This window comes from Neolamprologus multifasciatus, chromosome 18 (assembly GCF_963576455.1).
Source record: "Neolamprologus multifasciatus chromosome 18, fNeoMul1.2, whole genome shotgun sequence".
NCBI lineage: Eukaryota > Metazoa > Chordata > Actinopteri > Cichliformes > Cichlidae > Neolamprologus > Neolamprologus multifasciatus.
In genome coordinates, this window is record NC_140456.1 from 30,341,067 (window position 1) to 30,362,691 (window position 21,625).

Below are 21,625 nucleotides of genomic sequence, written 5' to 3' on the forward strand. Positions count from 1 at the left end.
TATCATGATTGCTAGGCAACCTGGGCAGCGCGACGGAGGCTAGACCGTCCCATCTCACAAGCCTACAAGCCTCGCACTTCCGGCCGCAGCGATCTTTGAGTACACGGCCCTTGAGAACCGTTAAGGCTGCGTACTTTAAGGCTGCAGATCCTGAATTGGGAAGCAGATCCTGAATTGGGAAACAGTCCCTGAATTGGGATACAGCCATACATACATGTTTTGGTTCGTGCAACTGGTCCGTCCGGTTATTGTCTCCCCAGAAACATTTCCGTTGTCTTTTTTCCTATTTCCGTTGTGTTGTGTGTGCTTTTGCAGCATTTTTCTTTTCGCAGCATTTTTCTTTTTGCAAGTGTTTTTCTTTTCGCAGCATTTTTCTTTTTGCAGCATTTTTCTTTTTGCAAGTGTTTTTCTTTTTGCAGCATTTTTCTTTTTGCAAGTGTTTTCTGAAGTTGCAGTCCGTTTGGCCTCTCAGGGCCACCGTAAATTCTCCTTCTTTTCATCTTTGTGTTACTTGAGGAAAGAAAAAAAATATCAAGGTGCAGTACTTACGTTTGACAAGCACATATAGAATGAATTAACTGAATTATAATTTAATATATTAATTATCTCTAATTTTATAAATTCATTAGAGTGTATAAATTTGCCACCAAGGAAACAAAGCTACCTGCTGTATTTATTAAAGCTCTTTTCACATTTGTACAAAGGCATCCAATACAGCATAACAATTACTGCACTATTTTTTTCAACAACAAAAAAAAGAAACATAAATCTCCTTTTAATAACAAAGCCTACTTGAAATGATGATGTGATGAAGAAAAAAACAAGCAAGGGCTAGAGCACTTCAATATGAAGTGGGGCAACAACAAGTCTCTGAAACAGTAAGCAACAAAAAGAAGAAAGAAAGTGTACTTTATTGATCTCCGTGGGGAAATTCCTCTCTGCATTTAACCCATTCACTCAGTGAGGCAGTGGGCAGGGACGGTACCTTGCTCAGGGGTACCTCAGGGTAGCCGTTCAGGGGAATCTAACCCCTGACCTTCCGATCATGGGGCCACAACTCTACCTACTGAGCTATCCCTGCCCACAAAACAAGAAAACAGCTGTTTTAATTTAGTAAGAGCAGCTTGTGAAGAAGTAAGTTCTCATGCTAAAATAAAAATGCAAAGTAATCATAATCGTCATGTAAATATTTTTGAAGAGAGTGGTATGGCTGAGTCAACATGTGTATATTCATTTACCATTTCTTCTTGTAAAGTAATTAAAATTTATGAAAAATCAATACTCAAAAACTCATAGAAACTCATCCCCATCGCTTGTAAAACCAAAATATCACCACTTAAAATTTGCACTGCGTGAAAAGTGTGTTCTTAACCTACATATCATTGCTTCACAAATTCTTTGTATAATGCCTGCTGTTTGTTCAGTAACTCTTACAAACACCCTAATTATTGAAACACTTATTAACAAGACTCCAGTGTCAAAAGTAAAAATAATATGATACAATTTTACTTCTGTAAAATTCCTCCAAATCACTGAGGCTTAACTGCACAAAACCTCATATTTACACACCCTGAAAATCTGCAGAAAACTATATTCTGGAACATGCAAACTATATTTTGTCAACTGTGACTATATCACACAGCTTACTGCAGAATGTATCATATATACATGAATATAAACATAGAAAATACAATCACATATCTCCAGTAGGTCCAAACATAAAGCTATTTACAAGCTGCTTGCATTATGTGCCAAAAGTCTCTCTAGTTTTGTCTCCATCTACGGCTGTTGCTGGTACTGTCCCTCTGTGGCGGTGTAGAAGTCATCCAGGACACTCTGTAGGTAGTCAAATGTAGGCCTGTCTTCAGGTCTGTTCTTCCAACAGGACATCATGATATCGTACAGCTCAGTGGGACAGTTGTCGGGCCGAGGCATCCTGTAGCCGCGCTGTATCGAGGACATCACCTCTCCTTTAGTCATGCCTGCAGACACCAAATTAGTGTAAATACTGCTGGAAAGGCTTCCAATGAGAACCTTTTTGTACTCGCAGTCACATTCTCAACCCAAAGTAGAACACAAAAGTCACCAGCAGAGGGCAGTCTTTCTCAGCATAACGCCTTACTGCTCAGTGAGGTTGGGTCATAAAAGTTATGGTTACAGTTAGCTGTGTCAGGGGAGAGGTTTATGAAGTTCAGACCAGTATAATACAATAAATACATCAACACAAACACTTCACTCAGTCATGTAGAGACCTGAATCTCGACAAACATATACCAGAGTCTCAATAAACATTGGCTTGTGATGCCTATGTGTTTACAGGGTTCAAAAAAGGGCCTAAATTTAAATGATTTCCTGAATACATTTTATAAGTGCACAATGATTTAAATTAGCTTTTTTTTCTGAGTACTAGTTTGCATTATTTTTAGTTATTTAAAGTGCTTTTTTTTTTTACAAGTAGTATCAGCTTTTAGTTTAGCTTCAGTCATCTGTAATAACCATAAATGAATGATATTACTTGTAAAACATACCTAAAACAAACGGTTCTCCATCTGAACTCTGTATTATTAGAATTTCCATCATATTATTGAACCCAATATTTTAATTTAATAGGTCAAGGCCCTTTAATCCATGACAATGCATTACATTTTATATAGTCATGATAAAAAGACTAAGGTTTTACATACCAGGACATAATAAAAACTAACCTGGTTATCAGCAGGTCTTAAAGTTAGGTAAACTCAAGTGCGGAAGAAGAACAAAGTATGACACCATGTCATTATTAATTTACCAAAAACTAAAATGCACAAGCAGTTATCAACAGCGCTGCGGTTAATATTTACCTGGGTATGGGATTTTCCCATAGGTGATAATCTCATAGAGCAGGACTCCGAATGACCACATGTCAGATTTGATGGTGAAGGTGCCATAGTTAATAGCCTCTGGAGCAGTCCACTTGATGGGGAATTTGGCTCCTGTGGAATGCAAACACAAACAGACACTGTGAAATTATAATTCTATTATTCCCTCACACAATCCCAAAGATTGTAAATGAGGTTTAGGGTTAAGTGTGTAGCTGGATTTATTTCAAAACGTCTATTGCAAATAGTTTCAGCATCCTGGGTCCAGATCAGTGATCACACGGATTTCATATGGTTTCATAAGTCACTTGAGAAATAGCATTCAGACACTTCCTCGTGCACTTTACTGCACAGTTGCTTTAATTTGAAAAAGATGAACTATGAATGAATTTTTCCCCCACAATTAAAATTAGAAATATCCTGTCTCAGAGTGACGCTGAAAAACTAGTTCATGCATTTATTACTTCCAGGCTGGACTACTGCAATTCATTATTATCAGGATGTCCAAAAAACTCACTGAAAAGCCTTCAGTTAATCCAAAATGCTGCAGCAAGAGTACTGACAGGGACTAGAAAGAGAGAGCATATTTCTCCTGTTTTGGCTTCCCTTCATTGGCTTCCTGTTAAATCCAGAATTGAATTCAAAATCCTGCTCCTCACATACAAGGTCTTAAATAATCAGGCCCCATCTTATCTTAATGACCTTGTAGTACCATATCACCCTATTAGAGCACTTCGCTCCCGCTCTGCAGGCCTACTTGTTGTTCCTAGAGTATTTAAAAGTAGAATGGGAGGGAGAGCCTTCAGTTTTCAGGCCCCTCTTCTGTGGAACCAGCTTCCAGTTTGGATTCGGGAGACAGACACTATCTCTACTTTTAAGATTAGGCTTAAAACTTTCCTTTTTGCTAAAGCATATAGTTAGGGCTGGACCAGGTGACCCTGAATCCTCCCTTAGTTATGCTGCAATAGATGTAGGCTGCCGGGGGATTCCCATGATGCATTGAGTTTTTCCTTTCCAGTCACCTTTCTCACTCACTATGTGTTAATAGACCTCTCTGTATTGAATCATATCTGTTATTAATCTCTGTCTCTCTTCCACAGCATGTCTTTTATCCTGTCTTCCTTCTCTCACCCCAACCGGTCGCAGCAGATGGCCGCCCCTCCCTGAGCCTGGTTCTGCCGGAGGTTTCTTCCTGTTAAAAGGGAGTTTTTCCTTCCCACTGTCGCCAAAGTGCTTGCTCATAGGGGGTCATATGATTGTTGGGTTTTTCTCTGTATCTATGAAGCGCCTTGAGGCGACATTTGTTGTGATTTGGCGCTATATAAATAAAATTGAATTGAATTGAATTAAAAAGTCCAAAACAGGTTTTTGAAAAATTCCCACCATATATATTAAAAGTTAAGTAATGAAAGCGGTCATCGATGGCATGGTGGTAGAGTGGTTAGCATTGTTGCCTGATTCTCCTTTCATAAACAAAGAGCTCCACGTCCTAGTGTTTCATTGATTACATTCCACAGACTCTTTTGGTAAATCCTTTCTTCATTATATTAGAAGGGATTCATTCAATACAATGCACACGACAAGCATCTGCCATCTTTCCACAAAAATCCTACTGCATTTCACTCTTGTCTTGGCTATAGTGAAATGGTCATCACCGTGCTAAATGGCAAACTGACATCCAAGTCTCAGGTTTCTGAACTCTGCAGGATGTTTCTTCAGAATGTCTGCTGTTTACCACACTTTGTGTTTTTGCTGCCTAAACACTTCACTCTGTTTCAGCTGACGACAGAATCTTTATCTCATCCTTTTGTAATTCTTGAAATGCACTGTATGAAAAAAGGCAGGGTGTGGGCTGTCTTTAACTCACTCTGGCTTCTGTCTAGCTGCTCTGCCATACGGTTCCCTTATCTATGAAAAAGATTTCTAAAGCTCAGCTGCAGAAGCAGCCCAGTTCTCGGTCACCTCCCTGACCACGCCTAAGACTGAGACTTTATTGCTGAAGTACACAATTTGAGCACTCTCAGAATAACCCTGTTCATTCCAAATGTTTGAAATGTCACAATCACTAAATGGTCAGTGTTTTGGAAATGGTGGTTAACCCCACACATCAGTCTCCTAGCTCAGTTCCTGTCCTCCACTGTCCTCCAGTTCGTGGCATGTTACAGGTGAACATGCCAAACCAGTTTTCCAAAATTTGACTGAAAATAGTTCTAAAACTATGTTTAATTTTTGACATTTTATTTATTTATTTTTTCTAATCGAATGACGGGGAAATGTTGGCTGTACCAAAAGGACTCCCTGCTTCATTTTAACCTTGTGGGAGTGTGAAAGGAGGTAGTGTAGTTTGGGGGCATCAGAGGTATTGGTCACTGTGGTGTGATTTCAGTGAGACAAAAGTGGAGCGACTGGTACATAAAACCAAAAGTGTCTGATTTAACATAAATCTTTGCGGGTGCTTCCACTTCTCAAAAGGGGCTTTTTGTTTCACTATGTCACAAGCATCAAGCCAGCATAGTGTCTCATTTGTGCTGGGAAAGCCCCCTTCCACAGAAAAAGTGGAGACGTGTTCAAATTCTCATACACATACACGCACACACATACACATAGACACAAACATACACGCACATACACATATATGCGCAAACACACATACACATACCCATACATACACACATACACACTTACCCTCTCTGGCAGAGTACTCGTTATCCTCAATGATTCTCGCCAAGCCAAAATCTGCTATTTTACAGAGCAGGCTCTCAGACACCAGGACATTAGCCGCCCTGAGGTCTCTGTGAATATAATTCTTCTTCTCAATGTACGCCATGCCCTCTGCTATCTGTAACAGAGCAAGGTGTGTAGTCTTCAGCATAAGAGTGAAAGGGAAAAAAATCAAAACCTACATAAAACAGAAGAAATGTGAAAGAAAAATAATCACCCCCGTTACAAGCAATTACAAGCAAATAATAACAATCTGTTATTAGATTATGTGGATGGGTGGATGGATGGATGGCTGGACACTGCCAGTGTGATGCTGGGACAGAACAACCTCATGTTTGAAATAAGAAAGTTTCTTGGAGAAGTGAAAGTATGCAGGGTTCACAGTAGTGAGACAAGTGAGCAGCGAGGTCACAAAGAAGCATATTGGTGTAATCACCTGTGCAGAGAAATCAATGAGCTTGGGTAGCAACAGTCTGCATCCTGTGTCGCTCTTTAAAAAGTCTAGCAGGCTCCCTACAGACGAGACAGAACAGAAAACAGCGTCAGTGCTTTGCATGTCTGCATCTATGCCTATACTGGAGTGTTGACTCTGTGATTATAGGCCACAAAATTTCATAATAACCAGTTCAGTTTTTCTAAAGACTTTTGACATTTACCGTTTGCCATGAATTCAGTGATGATGTAGATGGGTTCTGTCTTGGTGACAACAGCGTAGAGCCGCACCAGCCTGTCGTGCTGCAGAGTCTTCATCACGTTGGCTTCGTCCAAAAAAGCTTCAACCGTCATGGTTCCCGGCTTCAGTGTCTTCACTGCCACTTTGGTTGTGTTGTTGTAGTATGCTGAGTGGAGAACGTGAAGAGTAAGCATGGGGAAAGAAGAACTAAAGCATGACATGCTCTGCTACATGGCTTTGGTGTCAGGGCTCTGTGTGCGGGAAGGTGGAGATGTGGATCCAAGTGCAGGACTCTGAGACTAGTGATGTGACGTTCTGTATCGAGGCTTCGAAGCGTGTGTCGAGTAATTGAGGGGACGTTTCCGCGAAGCGCGTATCGAGGCTTGCTTCATTTATGGGAGGAGCTGAAAATGATGACGTCCGAAGCCTCGCTGCCCGGCTGTACCACGTGACTGGTTCATGAAGCGGTTCAAACTTTGCCGCGAGATATGACAGCGATATGAACCCCTCAGACTTCATTCAAAAATGTAGGTGTTTGATGGAGAGTTGCGGTTAGTGAGAGTTAGAGACAGTTTGGAGAGAGTTTGGAGGTTTATGAGAGTGAGGAGAGAAAGTCAGGAGAGAATGGAGCCAGCTAAGAAGAGGAGGATGTCCTCCTCTGTGTGGGAACATTTTGATTTTATTCCTCCCAACAAGTTATGTAAATTTCTACAGAAGATGTATTTTCATAATACTGATGGTGCAATAAAACATATGTTAAGCTGTCTTTACATTTGTACAAGGTGAAGTGTTTGCTATGTGCCAGGGAGCTGGGATATAACAACAACACCTCATCCATGCTTAGGCACTACAGAGCTTTGCATGAGAATAAGGGGAACACCGATTGTGGAGCAAGACCAGGTGAACCATCAAATGCCATGATAATATAGCATGCAGTAATGTTACTAAATGATATAACAATATTATACAATGCAATAATTGACGTGTGTAATATTTATATTTGTGCTTTGTTTTTGTTGTCTTTCCTCAGGAGAACAATCTCAAATAGATGAAGACCTGGTTAGCATGGTGATTGAGGACTCCCAGCCATTTAGCATTGTGGAGGACAAAGGATTTAAAAGATTTGTTAAATCATTAAATCCTAGCTATGTTCTCCCCACTAAAAACGTCATAAAAGCAGTGAAAATGTAGTTTTTACAGAGTAAAATGTGGGCAGGACTGAGGCTCAAAGGCTCAGTGTGTAGCTGTCCATACCTGAACGTTACAAAAGCACAACCACTGTCCACACCCCAACCACACCTCACCTCACAGTAAATGATCATTTCCATTTTAAGCATTTCCAAATGATCATTTTCCATACTGCCAGCATAAATATACAAAGTATACTGCCATCACTACAATATAGATGTTTTACACACTCCTTTTGTTGTTGACATTTACAGGCTGTGTGCAAAAGGCCACACTCTTCAAATTCATGCCAACTAATATTTTTACGTCCAGTAGATGTCCTACTAGAGCAAATGAAGCTTCAAGAAGCTTTGCGCTGGGGTGAACCAATTGGATGAAAAGCTTCAGTGCTTCATGAAGCTTCATCTGCCCATCACTATCTGAGACGGAAATATAACTGAAAAACACAGCTTTATTGCTGGCACCAACAAAACAGAAACCAAACATGAAAACACTAACTGGACCACACAGGCAGGATCTGAGGGTACGACACGACACTGGGTTGAGGACAACACAGGGCTAATATACACAGGGTGGTAATCAGGGAATGGGTAACAGGAGGGAGACACAGCTGGGAGAGATCAGGGCTAACGAGACAGGGGGAGCTAAGCTGCACACACTAACATAAGACAAAGACTTTCACAATATAACAGGAAACAAGAACCCACTAAACAAAGATGCAGACACGATACTGAGAGACAGACTAGACACTGAACAGAAACTGCAATACACATGAGAACCCAAAACCAAAGAACTGATCCCTCACCAAGAATAGCAGAAACAGATCTATAATGATAACAATAATAATAAACAAAGCACCAGAACATCAGAAAACAATCCATATTGCAAAAATAAACCAAAATATAAGAAACTCAAAATGCTGGGTCAACACTGACCCAGAACCGTAACATTTGGACTGTTTTCAATGTTTCCCTGTGGAAACAAATACGTTTCCACAAACAGTTTTGGGGAAACTGAAACAACTACACCAAACAAATGCAAATTAAAGGAAAGAACGGGAAGGAAAACACTGTGTTTACTGTTTAACATTCAGTGACAGGTGAGAAAAATATGCCATGTTGTCAAAAGCTGACCACTGATGCATGACTGGACACATTTGTTCGCATGTTACAGTGTTTGTAAAGGTGGATTTTTGTTTCCATTTTAAGCTGGTTTCATTTATGATGTAATGCAGCACATCTGTAAATGAATATTCCACAAAACTGCATAAAGGAAACAAGAATCCACGGAACAAATGTTGGGATCTGCTGCTACTCATAACACTCAGTGTCATTATGAAGTCAGGCATGACACCCTGTCCATCCGTTAAACACCCTGTTATTGGTAATTCAGGTAGGTGTGAATATTATCTGTCACCCAGATTGAAAGTTGCATAACTTTTATTCAGATCCTGGCAGGTGCAGTAACATATCTGCATTAGATAATGCAACTGCTGTGCAAATTCCATTGCATTCATAATTTATTCATGACTTGTTGGCAGAGCTATTCGAAAGATCCTTTGGGCCATCCTTGGGTCAGGTTGTGTTAGCTTTGTTCCCTTCGAGTTATAAAATCCTGACAAAAACCTCATTTTTGTGACTTTGGTTCAAGAACAAAGGAAAAGTTGTTGCCTTACATAATGATAATAATAATATGATTTATGAGTTGATTGAATGTCACATTGTAGCGTAGAAACTGCATACAGTACGTCAGTTTGAATGCAAAGATGTAAGGTGAGTTTGAACTTTTATTATAACTCCCTCTGTGTATAATTCACAGAGTTTTATTGTTTCAGAGTCAGTTATGGATGTACTGCCAACTGGTAAATTTAGTCAGGGGAGTTTCTGTAATGGTAGCACTTGCTTGTTTTTGTTTGTTTTTTTAACACAAATTCGTTGTACATGTACAATGACAATAAAGTGCTATTCTATTCTATTCTATTATCCCAGACCTCAGTGCAAACACAGTGAATACACCTCTATAAATTCATCACGTGTAGCTTTTTGAATCTAATTGTAAAGATGCTGTTAGTGATGTCAGACAGTTGTCGTCGTTGAAGTGAAAATTATATCTCGAAGTATTGACGTAACTATCACATAATTTTCCACTAACAGAGATGGCACATATGGCAACACACTTGTTCTCACATACTTCCCCTTATATTTAACGAAGTGAAAAAGCAGTTGTGCAAGTCAGAAGCCACAAAAAACAAAAAATCTTTGAAAAAAGCGCTTAAAAGCCGTAAAACAAAGTCAGCTTTGGTTTGTTCATGAAACTGTGCAATAAAACCTTCTCTGCAGTAGCGCTTTTTACAAATGATATGCATATATTTGTTTGTGATCATTCCTCTGAAACCTCACACGCAAATCACCCCGCGGACTCAAACATTTCCTCCACAGACGACAGCACTCATCGACACATGAATGGGATGGTCTGATCCCAGAGGCAGACATGCAGGCAGTCGAGGTTTGGGGGTTTTTTTTGTAACAGAGCGCGGTCCTGTACCTCATGGACAACAAAAGTAGGAAGTCATTTTTGTTTTAATTAGAGGGAAATGGAACTTCCTTGTACCGCTCACTTCCCTGCGTCTGTGTTTACTGTAAATGATAGAAGGGAATTAGAAATCTTGTTCCTTCATAAAGTAGCTCATAAAAAGATATGCTCCCTTGTTACTTATCTGCTGTCTCCCAGTCTTTGATTTTCTCTTGTCAAGTGCCAAATCCGTGTTAGCTGCCACTTACAGGCCGGCCACCTTCTCGGAAATAATGCTGGGAATGTCATAGAATTCATGAGGTAATAATTTACCAGTGTTAAAAGGCCACGTGCCCTATCTCTTTGTGAAACAATACTCTCGTGTATCTTAAAGGGACCTCGTTGTGGTCTTTATTTGAAGGGCTAGAGTGGTAAAAATTATTGTGCGTTCCCTTTCTTTGGCAATTACTTCCCTTGTCAACTCTTGGACATAAAAGTCATTTCTACTCACCCATCCAGACTTCTCCAAACTGGCCTGCTCCAAGTTTCTTCACCATCTTAATAGAGTCTTTGGATATCTCCCAGGCATCCTTATCCCAAGGTTTCTGAGCTTTAGGTTTTGCACAAGGACGCTCAAGTTTACGGCACAGGCCATCCGGTTTGTCTGGAAGGCACACACACAGACAGTGCTCAGTCTTCCTAATCAATAACATAGCATGTGTAATCTTTTTGTAATGAGAAGATCAACATTGTTCTCTAATCAGCAAGTGTGGAGCAAAAGCTGGAAACCAATTAGCTTTGCTTTGCACAAACATAGGAAGCAGGTAGAGGGAGCAAAGCTGGCTCTTTTTGTCACTTGTTTCCAGGACTGGACTGGGACAAAAAATCAGCCCCGGCATTTTGACTAGAGAACGGCCCACCAGGTATTATAGGAAAAGCCATAAAGCCTTTGAATGAAAACAAATGCTGTTGTGACAGCGATGTACACTGTCTTGTTGGTATATATGTATCAATATAATAAACTTAAACCTACACCATCCTCCCTATTCTGGTATTTTAAAGAGTACTTACCAGAAATCAAACAACCTAATCAATAATTACATATACCTAACTAGCAGGGTTGCCAACTCCCAGCAAAAAAATAGGGGACCACCCCCCAACCTCCGCCTCATGATGCTTAATCGACGTAATCAACTTTAATTTATTGCCAGGGTAAAACAAATGCACAGAAACCAGTTATTTTTCTACAGTAATTAAATAGATTCAATATCTTTCTTCAACAGAATTGCAGACTGCACATATGGTACTATAGCTTATTAGGATATATATTAGACTTAATATTTACTATATACAATAATGATTTTTTATATATTTTACATCAGATGACCACTTTGGTTGTAAGATTCGGTTGTATTTATTAAAACCTAGACATTTTAAATGAGAATAAGAAAAAAAAGTATACGGCTGTGGCTCCAGCAAACATCAGCTGATACTAGAAAGTAATATCAAATAAATTATAACAACAGCTTATCAAGCTTAAACGCGTTGCTGTTGTTTAGCGCGACATCCACTGGTTTCGTCTTTCTGGCGCAAAGTGGGGGATAAACAAACGAGACGGGACTTAGGACAGCAAAGCCGATCAGCTGATCATTGATCAGTTTCATGATTGAAGTAGCAACAGGAGATGGAGGGGGAGAGAATGAGAGAAGAAGAGGCAGCTATGCAGCGTAAAGACACAGAATAACTCCAGCTTTGTGTCTTTTTTAAATTTTTGCTGAAGTTCGGGACAAATGGCGTTCCTTTACACCTAAATACGGAACTTTAAAGTTCGACCTCATTGGCTGTAATTGGTCCAGTCCAGAGTCGATCATGACCATTTGGCCAATCCACCACCTTTCATTGTTTATACCGTTACAAATAAACAAACAAACAAAAAAACCATCGGCCCATTAAAAACAAAAAATCACCATCGGCCCACCGGGCATTTGCCTAATAATGTGAAACAAGCACAGCTGGACTAGCTATGCTTGTTTCACATTATTAGGCAAAAAGGAAGCACCCAGAGAAATCATACAGTCATTTACATACAAAGCATAATTCTACATAAGGCCACAGCTTGTATAATATTTCACAGATACAACATTTTAGTGTGAAAACAGACTTTTGGCTGCACTGTACTCACTGTGATAGTGTTTAATCATGCTGCTAATATCCCGAAAGGAGATTTTAGGAGAGATGTAGCAGCCGCCATTATCCAGAATCCTGATCTTGTAATGTTTCACTGAGTCTGTTCCCTGGGCGTCCACATCTCTGATGGACAACGAGTAACTCCCTGTGGAAAAATCATGAAGAAAAAAAAAAAGAGTGACTGGTGATTCATGATCATTCAAATCAAGCACACACAATGTCACAACTCCACGTGTCCAAAGTGGAGAATGCTGTATGTCGGTATCTCAGAGCTACCATGGTAGCCATACCTTTTGATGTTTCACTTTCTCTGATTAGATAAGCGCCTGGCTTGTTCGCTGGTGCCAGCAGCTGCCTCTCTGCATCCTTCCTTGTGATGTCCTTGAAAAACCAACTGCACGGAACAAAAAACATAATAAATATTTGGTAACATACATAACGTTGATGCTGAATGCAAAAATGAATAATGTAATCTGAATAACATGAAGTAATATTAGGAAACAGGTACATACTCCTCTGTCTCCATGGTGTCAGCTTGGGCCACATAGTTGGACGGGATGAATCCCTCTTTGTCGTTTACCAGAGACTTCGCTTTCCACCACTCACCATGTCTGTCAGTTCATAAATATACATATACATTTTAGAACAATCATTTGCATTGACAGAGATGTTCTGAAAAGGTCTTGAAAGATGATAATTTATTCCTATATTCAGAGAAATATTATTTCTGAACTGAAAAGTTATTTTGTCTCATGGGCAAGTAATTTAGCCTGAAATACATTCACACATTGCAGAAACCTTTTATAAAACTTATATGATATTTTTATAACAAATATTTTGCATTAACTGTTTACTTAACAGTCATTTTCATACATCCTAAGCCTCAGCCTCATTTTCAGAGGCTCAAAAGTTACTGGACATTACAGAGGAAGAAGACATAATACCTGAAATTGATTCACCAAGTTAAACTTTCATATTTTGTCACTGTAATTTCAACTATGAGGCCAAAAGAGATGTCTTTGCAAGTGAGGGAGACCATCATTAGTCTGAAAAAACATAATAAGCCTGTCTGAGAGATGGCACAAAACTTTAGCAATGGCTAAATCCCAAATTAAGTGCATGCTGAAAAGATTGTTCCCGTGGTTAAGAAAAATAGCTTCACAACCAAGTCAAGAAGAACACGCAGTGAGGATATTTGTATCACTGTCATAGTCTGCAATTGAGAAATGGCTTTCTAAATGAAAATATAGAGGGTTCAGAACACTCAGGGAGTGTCACCGGTGGGCTAGATTAAGCTTGCCACAAAAGCTAAACAAAATTTGGACAGATGAAACCAAATATGGAGAAGGAAGGAACCAGGCCATGATTAAAAAGTATAAAAAGAAATTTGGGGATTTTTTGCTTTGAATTTTTTGAGTTAGTGAAGAGAGAAGCCATCTGACTGACTGGGGAAGAGGAGAGGGAGACAGGGGGCCTGAAAGCTGAAGGCTTTGCCTCCCATTCTACTTTTAAATATTCTAAGAACCACAATAAAGTGCTTTACTGGGATGATGTGGTACGATGAGGTCTTTAACATAAGACAGGACCTGATGGTCCAGCACTTTCTATGAGAGGAGAAGAATTTTAGATTGGCATTAAACAGAGAGCCAATGAAGAGAAGCCAATATGGGAGAAATACGCTCTGACTTTCTAGCCCCTGATTAAAAATCCAGACTACAAAGCATTTTTATTCAAATAGTAAAAAATAATCTTTATATGTAAAATGTCTGTGAAGGTTCTCAGTCATCCAGGTCATCGTAGTCAAAGGAGCTTGCAAAGAAAAGCGTCTGGACTTCTTTAAGTTACTTGAAGACGTTTCACCTCTCATCCGAGAGGCTTCTTCAGTTCTAAGGTCAAATGGTGGAGAGTCCCAGATATAACCCTAGTGGGAGTGTCCCCCCACAGAGGGACAAAAGGACCCCCTGATGATCCTCTAATCGCCTGAGCCAAGGTGTGGAACTGGGTGTGGGTCCCAATCAGTCAGAGTTTCGGGTGATTTCATTGTGAAACCTGGCCCCACCTTATCATGCGAATTCCTGAGGTCAGATGGCCCAGGGTGTGAGTTGGGCCTTAAGGCGTCTGGGAAGGGAACTCAAAACTGGATTATAGATGGCAGAGAGTTGGTGTCGTAAACCACCGCCTCTGTTCAAAGATGGTCGCTCACAGTGGACATAGATGGCTTCTTTCACTCCTCTTTCAAACCATCTGTCCTCTCTGTCCAAAATGTGAACATTGGCATCCTCGAAAGAGTGTCCTTTATCCTTAAGATGCAGATGGACAGCTGAATCTTGTCCTGTGGAGGTCGCTCTTCTGTGTTGTGCCATGCGCTTGTGAAGTGGCTGTTTGGTCTCTCCAATGTAGAGGTCTGGGCATTCCTCGCTGCACTGTACAGCATACACCACATTGTTAAGTCTGTGTTTTGGCGTTTTGTCTTTCGGGTGAACCAGTTTTTGTCTGAGTGTGTTGCTGGGTCTGAAGTACACCGGGATGTCATGCTTGGAGAAAACCCTCCTGAGTTTCTCTGATACACCGGCTACATAGGGGATGACAATGTTGTTGCGTCTGTCCTTCTTATCCTCCCTCGCTGGTGTCTGATCTTCTTTTCTGTGCCTCTTTGCTGACTTTAAAAACGCCCATTTAGGATAGCCGCACGTTTTGAGTGCTTCCTTTACATGTGTGTGTGTTCCTTCTTTTTCCCTTCAGGCTTAGAGGGAACATGTTCTGCCCGGTGGTGTAGGGTCCTAATTACTCCAAGTTTGTGTTCCAGAGGGTGATGGGAGTCAAAGAGGAGGTACTGGTCCGTGTGTGTGGGCTTCCGGTAAACTTCGATGTTGAGGTTGCCATTCTCTTCAATGTGCACAGCGCAGTCCAGGAAAGGCAAACAGTCATCCTTCGTGTCTTCCCTGGTGAACTTGATGTTTTTATCCACAGCGTTGATGTGCGCAGTGAAGGATTCCACTTCTTGTGTCTTGATTTTGACCCAGGTGTCGTCTACATATCTGTACCAGTGGCTGGGTACTCTTCCTTTGAAAGAGCCAAGAGCCTTCCTTTCCACTTCCTCCATGTAAAGGTTGGCTACAATAGGTGACACGGGGGAGCCCATAGCACAGCCATGTTTTTGTCTGTAATAGCCTTCGTTGTATATGAAATATGTAGTGGTGAGGCAGAGGTCTAACAGTGTGCAAATCTGATCGGGTGTGAAGTTGGTCCTGTCCTCCAAGGAGTTGTCTTCTTGTAGTCGTTTTCTGACAGTCTCCACTGCCTCCGTGGTGGGTATGCAAGTGAAGAGAGAGACTACATCAAAGGACACCACGGTTTCATCTGGATCCAGGGTAAGTTTCTGGACCTTGTCAGTGAAGTCGGTGGAGTTCTTGTGGTTCTTGTGATGTGGTGTGGGGTGTTCCCCACGAGAGGAGCAAGGATGGTAGCAAGGTGTTTTGCAATGTTATAAGTGGCTGAGTTTATGCTACTGACTATGGGTCTGAGTGGGACAGCTTCCTTGTGGATTTTTGGAAGTCCGTAAATGCAGGGTATGGCATCCCCTGGGTAAAGGCGGTGATAAGTAAGGCGGTCAATGATTTTGTCCTTTTCCAAGTCTTGAAGGCAAGCTATAACTTTCTTTTTGTAGCTGCTTGTGGGGTCTCGCTTTAAGGCTTCGTAGGTATTGTTGTCACTGAGGAGAGTAGTGATCTTTGTATGGTAATCTGTAGTGTTTAGGACCACGGTGCATCTTCCCTTATCCGCTGGTAAAACAGTGATGTTGTGGTCTTTGCTCAGGGAAGCGACGGCCTTCTTTTCCTGTATTGTGAGGTTGGACGGAGGGACTTTGGCACTGGAGAGGGTGGCTGAGACTTTCATCCTGATTTGCTTTATATGTAAAAGGATGTCAGTTTGTCTATCTAAAACTGGGGGGCTATATATAAAAGTGGAAGTGATTCTTGCCATTTGTAGAAATGATGATACATTTTCTGAGAATGAATCAGTGTACCATAAATACCAGACACTCACTCTTCTAGAATTTTCATCTTTTCTCCCTTCTTGAATCCTAAGTCATCGGGATGTGTAGCTTCATATGGGAAAAGGGCAATCACTATTTTACCCACTCCCTTTTGTTCTGAAATAGGAAAGAGAAAATTGTCATCATTAAACACATCCAAATAGGCTCATAGATCAATACAAAGGTTGTTCTATTTCTAAACTATGTAAAGACACGGGGGGCAACATGTACAGAAACATCAGACAGAAGCAATTATAGGCCATGCACCTAGCTTATCAGTTTACTCAACCTACTTATAAGTAGCTGTAGTCTCAATCAGTAATGACTAATGATAACTTTATGTTTAAATTGCAACTTAGTTGGATGTACTTAAACGCCTTTGTGTACATTGCTAAGATAAAAGAGTTTTAATATAATGCGGAAAATTACATGGTTTACACGTCAAATGTAGTGACTAGCCTTCCTATAAGGATCTCTTTTCTAAATAAAAACTATCATAACTAAGATTACTTTCTATTTTAACCTATACTCATATATTTGACTGGTTTATTTATTCTAAAGTTCAGCTTTAGAATAATTTTCTTAGTGAATTTGCTAAATTAGTAAATAAACCTTGAATCAGTCAAAATTTGCTGGTGAAATCTCAAAATGGGTCAAAGTTAAAAAACTAACAAGATGAAGATTTTGTCTTTCATGACTATGAGGACTTCTGGGGCCTAACTGTTTCACTATACATACTTTGAGGTGAGTGAATTCCCTATTACCTTAGAAGCTACCACATACAGGTGTTACCAGAAGAGTACGGTATAGTAGTACGAAACAATGAACAGACAGCAGATAAATAAACAAAAAACAAGGAAGAAGGGGTCGTACCCTCCATTTTTTGGAACACCTGACCCGGTAACAGTGAGTTATTCTGCAAAAGGAAACAATATTAAAGTTACACAGTGTCTTTCTATCATCATTACTTCCATTATTTTAAGGCAGACATTATTTACATAGAGATTTTTGCACAGACTTTTGTCATTTCCTTGTAATAGATGTCATCTTTTGCAAATGGAAAATTCTATTAGGCAGGCAACATTGAGCAACTTTTTTCAAAAACAAAAAGAAAGGTCATATCTTTGATGCAATATGTAAAGAAAACTGAATCATTCTGTTCTTCATACAATACAATAATGACGAAAAAACCAAATGACGATTATAAGTCAATTTTTGATTGAATGAAAACAATTGCATGCTTTCCATTTATGATTTGACTTTTTGTTATCTAATGATTTTGTTGCTGTTAACACTCAACCACACTTGAGATTGAGTGTAAGGTCCACCCAAGTCTTACTACTTACCTTGTTGACTTTTGGATTAAAGGTGGGGTCTCTAACATAGCGTGACTGTTCAGAATGGACAGCATGTTGGCCCATTTTTTGGTCCACACCTCCGCTCAGACCTTGATTTAGCGTGGATTTCATGCAGCCCATTCTGTCTGCACGAGGAAGTGAGAAAAAGAAAGAGAGAAGAAAGCTGTTACAAATATACCATTTACACCTGCTGAAAAAACACAATGCGTATAAAAAGTGTGGCAGCAGACACCTGTGACTCTTCAGTTCTTATATGTGAAACTGGTGTCATGTTTCCAGTGTTATTTATAAGTTCAACATACAGGGGAAGATAACAAGAAGCGATAATAAGAAGTTGTTTCACAAAAACAAACTGCTGCACATGTGCAAATGTAACTGTAATAACTCCACGGCAGACCTGTCCTCGGTTTCATGCTTTTCAGCATCTTTATTATCACCGTTGCTGTCCTTGCACGCGGCTGCAGCTTTGCAGTTCGCAGTCACACACACTAACACCAACCACATCAGGACCTATAAGTGAATGTGGCGTGATTGCTCATGCTGTCCAGCTGCCTCCCTTGCAGCTGCACCATACCACTGACTGCACTAACTTTTATACTGCACTCTGATTTACATCTTATGGGAATGTCACAGGAAAGGTGCAACACCACTTAGCACCAGAAATATAAAAATAATGATGTTGACCGCTAACTGGATTGTTAACATAATAGGGGTGCAAAGGTATGCATTGCTGAGTAATACTCTTTCTATCATACATCAAAAGGTGTAAACAAAAAACCCCAACTTTTATCATATTTATATGGGGAAGTATGTCCAGTACAATGGGTGGGTTTTTTTTCACCATTTTGCTCAAAACACAGATTGTTCTGTCTACAACGCATTTAATTTCTTGCTCTGTTTTTAGGGATGTTTCAGTGACCAAGTAAGCTGCTGCTGTCTTTGCAACTTTCAGGAAAAGAGCTTTCAGTAAAAACGAGAAGCAGAACAGGGAGGATTTGATGATGCAGTGTAGCCAAAATAGACTTGAATGAGACATTCTGCTACTTCTGCCTCTATATCCATAGCATCAGCGTCTTACAAGACCTGATGAGGTTTTACATGCACAGGTTCTGGACTGAGCACACGCTTTGTATCATTTATATCAGACCTGGGTGGGTTTAAAGTACATATAAGTCCAAAATGCATATCTTCATTTGTGAGCTTTGAATGCCACCTTCAAGCTTCTGGCAGAGCAAAGCTAGCTCTTTCACCATTAAAGCTTATGCTAAGCTAGACTAATGACTTGCTGGATTTAGCTATGTATTTAACAAGATTACAACTGGTAACAGTCTTTTAATCTAACTTTCAGCAACACCATGGTAACCAATGTTTCCAGTAGTCTAAATGTCATTAGCCATGGCACATCTTACACAAACTCTAATATTTCAGGTGAAAAATTCTACGTTTGTTGAGTTGAGTAAAATTCAATAAAAATGTGAATGTCTCAAAGTAGTTCATTAGAAAAAAAATATGTTGCAATCTTACTGCTGCTTCTCTGTATTCTGACATGGCTGCAATTTATCCAATGGTGGTTTCGGTTCAAGGAAATCAAACATTGTTTTTTCTTCTTTTGACTTTTGTGTGGGTAGCTGTCTGCTAACCAGCATGAAGCCCACTGCCACCAATGTGTACTTGCTTTCTACATGCACACATACTGACCACATGCCCACAAAGATGACAAAGTTGCAAAGAAAAAACAACATCTTTTTAACTGGTGATGTTGGTTTTTATGAGAGAGAGGTGTTATAACTTTTAAAATATATAAAAGTCAAAAACATTAAAAGTATGTATCTCCTATATTGTAGTTTTAAGGACAAACAAAGTGATATTTGTACCTTGAGTTTAACAGTGAAAATATTTTACAAAGGTAATGTGTGAACATAAAAAGGATTTTTATATATGAGTAACTGTCTAAATTAAAACTAAACTTCCTATGAGCGTGAGAAACACCACCTTTAAAACCATTTATACTTAGATTGTCAAGCAATGTGGCTTAAAAGCACAAAAATATAAAGCACTAAAATTAAACCAGGTCAAATAAACTTTGAGTGCTTCCCTACAGGGAAAAAAAGGGGGAAAAAGAACAAAGCATGTTGCTGTAGAGCAGAAGTGCATGTTGGTTTTTAATATCTGTTATTCAAAGTACAACGGAAAAATAAATAAATAAAAAGCTTCTGTCCTTCTCCAGGAAACTAAAGTGCACAGCTGAACCGCAGAGAAAAGGGGAACATGTTCAACTAGTCCTGTAGGTCAGCAAATAGGTCAGCAAATAGCCTTTTAAAATTTTTAAAAAGCTAGAACAGAAGTTCTAAGGAGATGAGATGTTCTTTGGTGAATTGTGTCAGGGCAGTCAGAAAATAAAACAGGACAAAACAAGAAAGAAAACCCCCACAAAAAAAATTAATTAGCGTGGAGTTTTTTTGTTTTGTTTTGTTTTTTTAGTGCTAGCTAACATGCTCTTCATACTGGCGCTAACATGTTGATTTTTAGTCACCTTTAGCATATGGTAGCATGCTAATGTACGTATGCTAATTGGAGAAAGCACTGCTTAGGCTAGCAGAAATATTATTAGATTATTATATTGAGGCATATTAGGTTTTTGACCAAGCCAAACAGCTTAAATGCAATTTTGACTTGATAACATTATTATCAGTAATAGTAAGGTAGTACATTTTAGGGAAGAAAATATGACAAATCCCAACAATAGGGTTCATCTGGAAATATTTGATCTGATACCAAAGTTTTTCTTTAACAACACCAAAACCTTGCTTTCTGCATGCTAAAAGCATTTATTTCTGTTGCTTCTAGGCTGCCGGTGATAACAAAGCACAGCTATCCTACCATATAACGTTAAAATAGTTAATATCTTATATTCATGTGGAAGGACTGAGTGCTGAATAAAGTTGTTTGAGTAGGGGGGGAAACACACCATTAACATAATGCAAATAGAAAACAAGCACACCTGAAAACCAGCCTACAACACATTTGTGAACTGAGATGGCAGGGAGTAAATGTAAAGAAAAAGGCAAAACCATATTTTTCTTGGTAGAAAAAGGTCAGTGAATGCATTAGCCAGCGGTTTGGCGGGTTTGCACAGGCTTGTTTTGCACTTTGTTGGTTCAGTGCCTCTGTTATATTTTTAACTTGTCAGCAAACACCCGGAAACTAGGGGTCTGAAAGGCTTAGGGGCACACACGCATGATATATTGGACTATGACACACACACACACACACACACACACACACACTTCCTCCTTTTGCAATAGACTGAGGAAAAGTCTGGATACGTCAATAAATGCAGTGAATTTTAATGTTTAATCCGTCGCTATACCATACATGAAACCATAGGAATAAAACTTTTATAATAGAAAATAAAGCACTGATTTTAAACATGTTGCACTGTAGAGAACTTTCCTTAAACTAATTATACTTAATGTGAGTTATGACTGTGCTTAATGAATAAAGCGTCCACAAAAACACAGAACAAAAAAAATCAATTTAATAAAACTTCTTACATTTACTTTTTTCCTACTAATAAAAAAGTTACATACACGTTTACCTCTCCTAATGCGTCTGTGTAAACCAAGCATGCGTCTGCCTGATGTCACTTGGACAGTACAGCTTACCTGTCTCAGTCTGTATCCTTGGTTAAGAAAACGGTTAATCCAAAATGTAGAACCGCTTCACTCCTCAGCTACGTCCTCTCTGTGCTTGACATGGAAGTGGGTGACACATGCAGTGCGTTGGTGTTGAGGTGGTTTGACAAGTGGGTCAGCTGGCCGACCTGGACAGTTATACCAATGAGTGAATGAGGAACTGGTTGGGGATTTTTCTTTCTTAGTGAAACTTCCTGGTACAATTGTCTAATGATTATTTGCATAATCAGCACTGCACACAGAGAGAGAGAGAGAGAGTGAAAGAGACTGAAAGACACAGCAGACAGATGGCCTTTCAGCGCTACACATATGGAAATACTATACGTTTAACCTGAAGTGGAGGAGAATTTTCCAGTGTCATAGAATCCCTTCAATTTAATGTAATCCTCTTTAAAAAA

The 21,625-nt window shown here is 39.6% G+C and overlaps 1 protein-coding gene across 2 annotated transcripts; it reads right to left on the reverse strand.

Moving 5' to 3' along the window:
• Nucleotides 1–655: 655 nt before the first annotated feature.
• On the reverse strand, nucleotides 656–21,605 carry lyn (LYN proto-oncogene, Src family tyrosine kinase). Of its 2 annotated transcripts, none has more exons than XM_085139698.1 (13): nucleotides 21,198–21,605; nucleotides 17,521–17,653; nucleotides 17,048–17,090; nucleotides 16,186–16,291; nucleotides 12,651–12,749; nucleotides 12,429–12,532; nucleotides 12,134–12,283; nucleotides 10,463–10,615; nucleotides 6,236–6,418; nucleotides 6,016–6,092; nucleotides 5,544–5,697; nucleotides 2,841–2,972; nucleotides 656–1,982 (listed from the first exon to the last, which is right to left on the reverse strand). In XM_085139698.1, exons 2-13 carry the CDS (start codon nucleotides 17,650–17,652, stop codon nucleotides 1,780–1,782), a joined length of 1,536 nt encoding a protein of 511 aa, XP_084995824.1. In that variant the 5' UTR covers nucleotide 17,653; nucleotides 21,198–21,605; the 3' UTR covers nucleotides 656–1,779. The 2 variants fall into 2 exon arrangements, with proteins under 2 accessions (XP_084995824.1, XP_084995823.1); XM_085139697.1 differs by having other exon boundaries at nucleotides 17,521–17,657; nucleotides 21,198–21,602.
• Between the last annotated feature and the right edge of the window lie 20 nt (nucleotides 21,606–21,625).